The sequence below is a fragment of the Cyclopterus lumpus genome, chromosome 2 (genome assembly GCF_009769545.1).
Source record: "Cyclopterus lumpus isolate fCycLum1 chromosome 2, fCycLum1.pri, whole genome shotgun sequence".
NCBI classification, from domain to species: Eukaryota; Metazoa; Chordata; class Actinopteri; order Perciformes; family Cyclopteridae; genus Cyclopterus; species Cyclopterus lumpus.
This window is the reverse complement of record NC_046967.1, coordinates 1,573,143-1,583,614: the sequence shown is the minus strand read 5'-3', so window position 1 is coordinate 1,583,614 and position 10,472 is coordinate 1,573,143. Positions and strand designations below refer to the sequence as shown.

At 43.7% G+C, this 10,472-nt stretch overlaps 2 protein-coding genes across 3 annotated transcripts in view; both read right to left on the bottom strand.

Moving 5' to 3' along the window:
* The window catches only part of ptprnb (protein tyrosine phosphatase receptor type Nb), a 29,474-nt gene extending 26,916 nt beyond the window's left edge, over positions 1–2,558 (bottom strand). Inside the window, exon 1 of the mRNA XM_034555867.1 lies at positions 2,480–2,558. Coding sequence (XP_034411758.1) covers positions 2,480–2,558 — 79 coding nt within the window. The remainder of the gene's footprint in view (positions 1–2,479) is intronic.
* A 1,101-nt stretch (positions 2,559–3,659) lies between these two features.
* Positions 3,660–9,386, bottom strand: dnpep (aspartyl aminopeptidase). Of its 2 annotated transcripts, none has more exons than XM_034549182.1 (15): positions 9,298–9,386; positions 8,854–8,944; positions 8,213–8,301; positions 7,851–7,964; positions 7,569–7,694; positions 7,298–7,422; positions 6,940–7,024; positions 6,627–6,734; positions 5,884–5,961; positions 5,465–5,545; positions 5,142–5,302; positions 4,742–4,781; positions 4,345–4,446; positions 4,051–4,218; positions 3,660–3,883 (listed from the first exon to the last, which is right to left on the bottom strand). In XM_034549182.1, exons 1-15 carry the CDS (start codon positions 9,301–9,303, stop codon positions 3,833–3,835), a joined length of 1,425 nt encoding a protein of 474 aa, XP_034405073.1. In that variant the 5' UTR covers positions 9,304–9,386; the 3' UTR covers positions 3,660–3,832. The 2 variants fall into 2 exon arrangements, with proteins under 2 accessions (XP_034405073.1, XP_034405065.1); XM_034549174.1 differs by lacking the exon at positions 9,298–9,386 and adding an exon at positions 9,153–9,260.
* Positions 9,387–10,472: the final 1,086 nt, after the last annotated feature.

The following is a 10,472-nucleotide window of genomic DNA, read 5'->3' as shown; positions in this document are numbered from 1 at the left end:
GGCAGTAATGCTTGAAGATTACAGCAAATAGCATGAATTTTAACAGTTTTTTTTTTTATTTCTAATGATGAGTAAAAAGGATTTAATACACTGAGCTGGTTGCTGTCCGTGGTGCTGAAACACGCATATCGATCACTGTCCGTGGTGCTGAAACACGCATATCGGTCGCTGTCCGTGGTGTTGAAACATGCATATCGGTCGCTGTCCGTATCGCTGAAACACGCATATCGGTCGCTGTCCGTGGTGTTGAAACATGCATATCGGTCGCTGTCCGTGGTGCTTAAACACGCATATCGGTCACTGTCCGTGGTGCTTAAACACGCATATCGGCCGCTGTCCGTGGTGCTTAAACATGCATATCGGTCGCTGTCCGTGGTGCTTAAACATGCATATCGGTCGCTGTCCGTGGTGCTGAAACACGCATATCGGTCGCTGTCCGTGGTGTTGAAACATGCATATCGGTCACTGTCCGTGGTGCATATCGGTCGCTGTCCGTGGTGCTTAAACATGCATATCGGTCGCTGTCCGTGGTGCTGAAACACGCATATCGGTCACTGTCCGTGGTGCTGAAACACGCATATCGGTCGCTGTCCGTAGTGCTTAAACACGCATATCGGTCGCTGTCCGTGGTATTGAAACACGCATATTGGTCGCTGTCCGTGGTGCTTAAACACGCATATCGGTCACTGTCCGTGGTGCTTAAACACGCATATCGGTCGCTGTCTGTGGTGCTTTAACACTCAGACTAGTTGCTGTCCGTGGTGCTGAAACACTCAGACTTGTTGCTGTCCGTGGTGCTGAAACAATCAGGCTTGTTGCTGTCCGTGGTGCTGAAACACTCAGGCTTGTTGCTGTCCGTGGTGCTGAAACGCTGCACTGTGTTTAGTGCATCAAGGCGACAGGAAGCCATTGTTGTGTGTGAGCAGACGGCGCTGAAAGGTCAGTCGTGAGTCATAACTGAGGTGTCCGAATACACGGCTGTAATATTCCTACAGGGTATTATTGTCTCACTTCGTTTTCTCTCATAATTTGGAATCAGAAATCTCTTTTCTGGTTCCAAACCCCTCGAAGTGATTACAGTTCAGGGTCATTAATAATGTTTTAGTTCTCACTGCCTTCGATATTCATAATTTTATGAGCAGCATGTCCCAGCACGTCCCCTGATGCAAATCACCATATTTCACACAATAAACCTGAGTATCAGGAGGAGATCTTTCATCTTGTAAAACAAATTAACTGTGAATTATGAAGCTGTGCCTGTTTGCTGAAATGTTCCTCTCCGGATATTAAAGTTTTATAGGGACTTACTGGCATAATAATGTTCTATAATAGCTCCATAATCAGTCAGGGGCCCCGAGGCTACAGTTGAGAGCAGTTGACGTGTATTTGATTGAGCAGTTTCACCGGTTTCCTTTGATGGATTTCTATATTATGCTCCAGAATGTTGTGGGGATTCAACAACAATGCAACAGGATGCTTTAGAAAAGAAGTATTCAGCTTCTCTTGTCTCTTAATATTTACTGCAACCCCGCCTTTAGAAACCCCATTTAGCTCAAGACACTAAATGGTGTTTGTTTCCTTTAATATTCTTATCTGGATGTATAACAAAGAGCATTTATTCTATCTTGTTTTTATTATGGTTATTTATATAGTCTGGATACTGTAATTATGACCATACTGGCATGATTACTTCCTCTGTATTCACCGTAGAATTTATTAAGTAAAACTGAAATAATGTAAGCAGCACATAGATAATAATAATAATGCATTCTATTTGTAAGGCACTCTTCATCCAAGAATCTCAGAGTGCCACAGAGCCAGTACATAGTTAAAACTAACAATAATTTTAAAAATAATTTAACATTTTTTATTTTTTTTATTTTAATATGATCATAAATTGGCTCAAAACAAAACAAAAGCATCTCTCTACCCCTCTCCTGCTTGTGTGTGTGTGTGTGTGTGTGTGTGTGTGTGTGTGTGTGTGTGTGTGTGTGTGTGTTGCTGTCTCTGCACACTGAACAACACAATGATTCAGACACACCGAGCTGACCCGCGGTCAGGCCGTTCGCCTCAGTGACGCAATTTAAAAGCACCGGAGTAAACTGACGGAGGCAGGAAATGCATCAAATATCAGAGGAAGTTCGGCAGCTTAGATTGTTTTTAATATCGATATTAATAATGGATGCAACATGCTCTTCCTTTATATATTAAGGACTGAACATATGGAGCAACTTAAAGCCCATTTTTATAAGGAAAACAACCAAATTACCTTTGTAAAAACTGCAGTTGTTACGATACCCTTGATGTGTGTGCTAAAGGAGAGAACACCTGTGACACGAAGTGTTCCACGGTCACGCCAAACTCGCTGCTAAGTAGAACCGTTGCTATGGGAACACAGCGGGGACTCGTCCCTGCCTCGCTCTAAAGGGGGAAGTGCATCCGTCTCCATCTGCGTTGGATCGCTTCTGATGCGTCTTACCGTGTCGGGCGGCCGCGCACAGCCGGCAGGACGCGGTGAGGAGGAGGCAGAGAGCCGCCCAGAGCCGCGGAGACCTCATGGTACATCCAACACCCACCGGGGAGAGGAGGGGAGAGGAGGGGAGAGCGGAGAGCGGAGAGCGGCCGCTGCTGCTGCTGCTGCTGCTGCTGCTCTACTACCAGCTCTCCATCTCGGAGGAGAAGCTGCTGCTGCTGCTGCTGCTGCTGCTGCTCGGGAGTGATGGAGAGGGAGTGTGTGTGTCTGTGTGTGTGTGTGTGTGTGTGTGTGTGTGTGTGCAGGAGGTGCCACACTGCAAGAAATATTCAGAGCTAAGCCATTAAAAGACAAAACGGATTACAATAGAATAAACAGATCATTTTTTCCTTTACTAAAAGTATGCATATGTCTGCAGATTCAGAGCCCAACTATTATTATTATATTAAGTTCATATATATTGCATGTGCTAATTGGCGGAGCACTTTCTCTATATTTTATAGCTTATTCTTGTATTTTTTCATTTTTAATACAAAATACATTTCTTTTTTTGGGGTGTATTTTCTTTTAGCCAGTATAAAAACATACATACTCAGGTATTTCATTCAGACCCTCGTTTGTTGCAGGTGTTTTTGGTATTATGAAATATGATCATGCTCGTTGCATTTGATGAAAATATAATATGTACTGAACACTGACGTAGTATTTGCTGCTTCAACTTGCACGGTTGCAGATTATTTGTTTCTAGTAAATATCAGGACTAATTTTTTGCAGTGTGGAGGAGTTCCCATCTCCTATATCATGACGTAGTTCATGGGGATCTGAAGTCCACCTCCTTCTGCTTAATAATGGTTCAGGGGATCTGAAGTCCACCTCCTTCTGCTTAATAATGGTTCAGGGGATCTGAAGTCCACCTCCTTCTGCCTAATAATGGTTCAGGGGATCTGAAGTCCACCTCATTCTGCTTAATAATGGTTCAGGGGATCTGAAGTCCACCTCCTTCTGCCTAATAATGGTTCAGGGGATCTGAAGTCCACCTCATTTCTGCCTAATAAGCATCCAGACACTTAACAGAACGGCACATCTGGTTTTATTAACGAGGAATTAAATCACAGCTTCCCCTGCAGGATGAAACCTTCCTGATTATTAACCAAACAAAGAGGAGAAATCTAACAGAAACAGGAGATAATGACAAAAAACGTCCCGTATTTTATTTGTTTTCTAAACAATTTCAGTTCGTATGAAAAGATCATACATTTATGAGTCGTGAGAGGATTTTCTCATTTTCAATGACGTCGATATTCTTTCCATTACATGTTGAACGTCCTTTGCCTCCTTCGGCTGTGGGTCGTCCCGGCTCTAGTCCACAACCAGCAGGCTCCTCACGATGGGGAACAGCTCGAAGAAACCCTGCAGACAGGAAGCGGACAGGAAGCGGACAGGAAGCGGGACAGGAAGTGGGACAGGAAGTGGGACAGGAAGCGGGACAGGAAGTGGGACAGGAAGTGGGAGTGTGGTTTGGAAACACTGACGTGAAATTAAAAAGAAAATGTGGCAGGGGAGGGGGGGGGGGCTACCTTGAAGAGGGTGGTGCTCTGCAGGACGCTGGAGGTGCAGCACATCTCTCTGATGGAGTGCATGGAGAGCTGTGGCGCCCCGATGTCCACCACGGGGATGCCGAGGCGGGCGGCGAGGATCGGCCCGATGGTGGTTCCACAGGGGCTGTCGTTACGGACCATCACGTCCTGCGTGGGGAGGAAAGGTCAAAGGTCACGCTCACCAAAGCGAAGACATTCATCTCCGTGCTCGTGACCTTAGGAGTGCTGCTGAAGGATTCATCTGCAGGTTTCAGGGCGCAGTTCGCCGTGTACCTGCAGCGGCACGCCGACGCGGCCGGCGACCTCTCTGACCACGGAGGCGGTGACGGCCGTCGTGGCGTAACGCATGTTGCTGTTGAACTTGATCACTGGGCCCTGAAAAGGTTAGATATAAATATATTAAAATATCATATTAATCCGGATGAAGTTAGTGTTTTCTAAAAGGAGGCGAGTCTGTTTCCACGAATGATTCACGTGTCGATTTTGTTTATGAAAGTTAAAAAAAAACTAATTACTGCTCATCAAAAAGCTTTTTTTGGATCTTGTGTCACTAGAAAATAAAAAGAACATATTTTGTATTTTTTCTTCAATAATACATAACATTGGAAACCACTAGATCCAAAATGTGCATTTTGTCCTTTTTAAATGAGTAAACAAAAACAATCTTCACCTTGTGGAAAGCAGGACGATGGTTCTCTTCATGCTTCTCCCTGATGAACAGAATAAACTCTAAAGATTGTATAATAAAATAATAATGTACAGATAAGATAAAGACATCTTCTTAATATCCGTTTAAACTATCGCAGTAATACTTCTTTATTATTTATTTATCGGACACATTTATTTTTAAGAAATTTAAATGTATTAATTAGATTTTGATTGATCTTTAATTGTAAAAGAATCCCACATTGTAAAGAAAAAAATGTAATGAAGAAAAAAAAAAATACATAAAAGAGATATTATGTCAAATAAAATATAGTTACTCTAAAATGTTGAACGCAAACTTACAAAATGTAATGCCACAATTCACAGCAGATATTGTGTGTGTGTGTGTGTGTGTGGACACTGACTGGTAGTTGGGGTGCACGGCGTGCGCCATGTCGGCGCTGATCATGAAGGAGAGCGGCGCCGCCTGCTGGAAGGCGGTGAGGTTGGAGGCGGAGGAGGAGAGGCGGCTGAGGATGAGCTCCGTCAGGTTGGACTGAGCCCCCTGAGCGCTCTCTGACCCCACCTGCAGGACACAGACACACAGAGACACACACACAGACCTGTGTTTGTTTATTCATCCGTCTTCAGAAACTACACAACAATCCTAAATACAGGTGTGTATTCTTTCCATTTCTCACACGCTGTGTGTGTGAACTAAACAACAACAACAACAGCTCACACGCACCTCTTCGTTGTCGTACAGGGTGATCATGCGGACGTTGGGGTCTTTAGCCAGAGAGTCTCCCGAGCACGACTCCACCAGCGCCTGGCGGGCGGAAGGAGGAGGGTGGAGTTGTGTTTGGTTAACACGACAGACACACGACAGAAACACGACAAACAAACGACAAACACACAACAGACACACGACAAACACACAGACACACAACAAACACACAACAGACACACGACAAACACACAACAGACACACGACAGACACACAACAGAAACGACAGACACACGTCAGACACTTGATTAGCTAAAAGCTTCAAACGCTTCAGGACGTGGCAGCTGGTTCAAACAGCCGAGAACTTGAAGGAGGAGGAGGAGGAGGAGGAGGAGGAGGAGGAGGAGGAGGAGGAGGAGGAGGAGGAGGAGGAGTCTGACCTGCAGGGCGCAGTAGCAGCTGTGGAGGTTGTCCAGACGAGGAGAGTAGATGAACTCTTCGTAGACGCCTCCCAACGCCTGCCGAGAGGAGAAGAGAAACACAAGATGTGTGGTTTAATTTAAAGTCTATAAAAAGGTACTACTGATGGAATATGATTTTAAAAGATTATTCAACATCTCATCATCATTACTGGTTCTGCAGTGAAGTCTCCTGGTGTTTTATCTTTATTTTACCTGGAATAAACATTCTGCATTATGATCACGTGAATATGTTTAACTGGCTACTTTAAGTGCTAAAGTCATGATGATGATGTCATTTTTCCTTCATCATTTAGTCTTAAATGTAATTCTACTTTTTGTCAAGAAATAAGAAAGAAAGAAAAATACGAGATGTTTTCAGGCAAAGTAATAATATATATATATATATATATATATATATATATATACACATACACATTTTTTTGAATTATATAATATAATATGTATATATATATATATAACTAATATATATATATATATATATATATATATATATTATAATGACTAATATATATAAATATATTTCTATATTAATATATATATATATATATAATAATTAATATATATAAATATACATATATTTATATATTAATCTGTAGTCAAATAGATGATACATTTTGATCACTTATTTATTCATTATTTTTATTCATTATTTTTACTTCGGGGGGTCAAACTGGATCAATACAGGAAACAGGAAGTCTCACCGCGGGCTGCGTGTCGACCAGACAGAGCTCAAAGTCCAGCAGGGCTTCGGGCTCCACGCCCAGCTCTGAACACAGCAGCTTCACCAGCGCCGGGTGGTGCTTCTCCGCCTGCAGAGGGACCACGCAACACTCCGTCACACAGCTCCCACAACGGGTTGCATAATATACATCTTTGAGGTTAAAAAAAGTAAATTATTCTGGGAGTTATGAGGCCAGAAGAAGTCTGAAACGTGAGGAATGAGAGCAGAGACGGACAGTGAAGCCGACAGAGACGACATTCACGTGTTGGGATACCAGCTGGGGTCTGCGTTACCGTGGTGACGGCACAGCTGGCGTCTCCGGAGGACGCACTGCCCGTCTCCAGCTCCTCCTGGACGGCGGTGGCGATGATCGGCACGCTGGAAAAAACACATAAACATAAAAAATAAATCTAACAGAGAATAAAGTCAGAACAACAAGCAGTTTGTAAGTAAAATGTGTATTTAAACACAATATTGTGTTGTTTTTTTGTCATTCTCTTTGCTTGTTTTCACACTTTTTATTGACTTAATGTCTGATAGTAAAACCTCTAATAATGTTGCAGTGTATGAAATGGTTGCTACTCTCTTCATCTCCCTCGTTCCTCTGAACTCAACGTGTCTCAGAGGCTCTACATGCACGGATTCACTGACAGGTGGTTCTCCTTGTTGGGCCCGAAGGAGTCGTTCATGTCCCTTTGCAGGTGGATGGCCAGGTGAGGGATCCGGAGCAGCGGCCTGGACACGTGGAACTGCCGGTGAACCAGCCGGCCGTCACTCTGAAGGAGGACGACACACACTGGTGAGAAACATCCCAAAATAACCCCAAAGAATGTGTCTCATCAAAGCAGAAAGAAACTATAAACTAGTGTATAAAAGAGCTTCGGTGCTTGTAACGGAACAGATTCTACAGTAATCCTGGTACCTTGACCATAACGCGGCCGGCGATGGTCAGGTCGCGGTCGAACCAGGTGTTCCAGATGCCGCCTCCGTAGCACTCCACGCCGACCTGCAGGCAGCCCTGCTTCGTCCTCTTGGACCGCGGCTTCACCTGAGGCTCAGAGAGACGGCCTGGTGTAAGAATCAACGGCCGATTCACTGACAACAAAGCACCTTTTATTAAACTGGGAGGGTATTCTCGCTGCTTTCTAGGGACGCAAGGAAGCTTAGGATAGTGATTGACAGGTGGAAGTGGGCGGGCTCTCACCCTGAGGCAGGGGCTGTCTGTGTGGGCACCGATCATGGAGAAGCCGTTTCCTGGCAGGAAGCGTCCGCCCACAGCGAAGGCGATGAGGCTGGAGAAGTTCCTGGTCACAAAGTACTGAAGAGACGGGGGACGGGAGGTAAATATGGATTATTAAACTAAAAAACATGTGCAGATATTAGTTATATAGCTCATGGAAAAGGAGTTAACATGTCTGTATTCGGAAATCTCTCACTCTCACCAGATTTACTGACTAAATCAGAGTGAAAAATGCACATTTCAAGTCCTGCAAATAGAATAATGGAGCTGCTAATGTGCCGCTTTGCCCCCTGAACGCTTCCAGAGGACCGGGAGCCCGAACCCACCTTGCTGGACGGCTTGATGTCCCACTGCTCCGCCTCCTTCAGTTCGATGAAGCCCGCCTGCAGCAGACGGCGCCTGCATTCTTCAACCACTAGAGGGACGGAGAGAAGAGAGCCACGTTTATATCAGGTTTCTACGAGTCCCAAAGTATGTCTTAATATAAGCTTTAAAGAGCAAACGTGTGCTGTAAACACGGAATAAATGTGACAAAATAATTCTTGAAATACAAAATATAAATAACAGTTTTTCTTCCGTCCCTGAATTGATGTTTCTGCATACTAGTAACATATCCGAGCACTCCAGTAACACGTGAAATGTACTTTTTTTATTGCTTCTTTTTACAGCTGCTCATTTAAGAAAGATCTGTTGGGACCGAGAGGTCGCGGGTCAAAGGTCAGACACAAGTTACGAAATATCTCTTTATAAGACTATCTTATCTCGAGCTCAAAGTCTTCTCGACCACAGCAGTAAAATACACGACACATAAAACAACATAATGCATAAATATTAATCTATTAAATCATAAAACATTTTTACTGCACAGTCAATGCCTTTAATACTTAAAAAAACGACAGTTTTGAATGCGCCGTTTTCACAGTGTGTGGTATTTGTACTACTAGAATAAGAAGTGTGGTGACGTCACCGTGATAGGGAGACACCCCTCTGTTGACGAACTGCAGGAACTCTTTGGCTGCAGACTGCACGGCCTCTTTGGAGCTCTTCATCATCGCACTCTGCAAGAGAGGAGGAGGAGCATCACTATAAATATAGATACAAAATCTTTCTTTCTGTACTTTTCATATCGACCAGACGTAAATACAATAAGACAATAGAATTAGTAAAAACATTTTTTTTAAAAGAGCTTAATAAGTTATTAAAATTGTTCCCCTGAAGCCAAAGGTTGTCCGATAACGGACGCACCGCTACGCTTCGCTAGCTGACCTGCACCAGACAGCTCGAGCTCTCTTCTTCTTCTTCTCCTCCTCCGCTCCTCTCGCTCCGCTGGTCCGAGTCAAAGCAGCTCTCAGTGAGGGAGCAGCACCTCCACATGCCGCGGCCACAATAATCATGTTTTTATGGCACTCACCTGCATTAACGGCACTTTCAAACTATGAACTCCGGTTCAACGGCGCAGCGCTGACAGTCGGAAATAGATCTGCTGACCGGGGAAGAAGCGGTCGCTTGTTTCCGGACAGCGCGCCGCAGTGACACCTAGCGCCCCGGCGGTGTAACTACAGCCGTTAAGATTCTCACCTGTTTTTATTTCCATCTGTTTTTATATCCCCTCCTGATCCTCTCCACGAGTAGAGACTGGGGAAGCAGGAGGCATTAGTTTAGAGCTACTGAAATGGATTTATTCATTGCACAGTACAGACAACGAGCAATGTATGTGCAAACAAAGCATGTACATATGTCTAGTGGTAATATAGCTATAATATACATCATAAATAGTAGCCTGGATATATACAGTAGAGCAGTATTACCAGCATGGACAGTGTGTAGTGAATACACTAAGATAGTAATAGAAACATACATACAGAATAAACAGCTGAAGGAATGATATGATTAGTTTATACATATTACACATTTGACCAAACTGTCTATTATCTTTCTCCAGGGGTCAATATAGCTCACTCCCATAATAATGCAATAATGTAGAGTATATATATAATGCTCTAAATTTAAGATAACAATCGCCAAAGATAAGGTTCAGGGAGGTCAAAGGTCAGGATGGCTATTTACAGTTCAGATCCAAATAATGCATTTCAACTCTCTGATTTTACTTTATTCAGTCTGTATCTCTCTCTATCCGTCTCTCTGACTCATATCAGTTTACTTCTTCATTTCTTTAGATGCGACCGTTCATCGTGTTGCACCACAGGAACCGGCCTTATATGGTCATGGACCACGAGGAAGACGAGGAGAGGCTGAAAACGATGAAGAGATGTTTAGATCAGCTGTCAGCTCACAGCGTCTCTCCTGCTGTTGAGGAAGCCCAGGGGAACGAGAACATACACACACACTCACACACACACACACACACACACACACACACACACACACACACACTATTAATAGACGTGAGAGCAACATGCTGCAGTCCAGGAGCAGCGGTGGGAGTGTTGAACATACTGGAATCTCACTGTATGGGAATTGAGTCTAAATAAACCAGAAATATAATGATTTTAATAGTAATAGAGCACTAAAGATATGTAGCGTACCATCACTACACAGTAATGTACTGTTCTATGAATTAAATCA

Excerpts from the sequence above, each read along its gene's own strand:
- dnpep (XM_034549174.1), bottom strand. The coding sequence starts at position 9,260 with ATGTGGAGGTGCTGCTCCCTCACTGAGAGCTGCTTTGACTCGGACCAG. Across the intron at positions 8,302-8,853 it reads AGGGGTGTCTCCCTATCACG|TGGTTGAAGAATGCAGGCGC; the intron begins GTGACGTCACCA and ends CCGTCCCTCTAG. Across the intron at positions 7,965-8,212 it reads ACATCAAGCCGTCCAGCAAG|TACTTTGTGACCAGGAACTT; the intron begins GTGGGTTCGGGC and ends CCGTCTCTTCAG.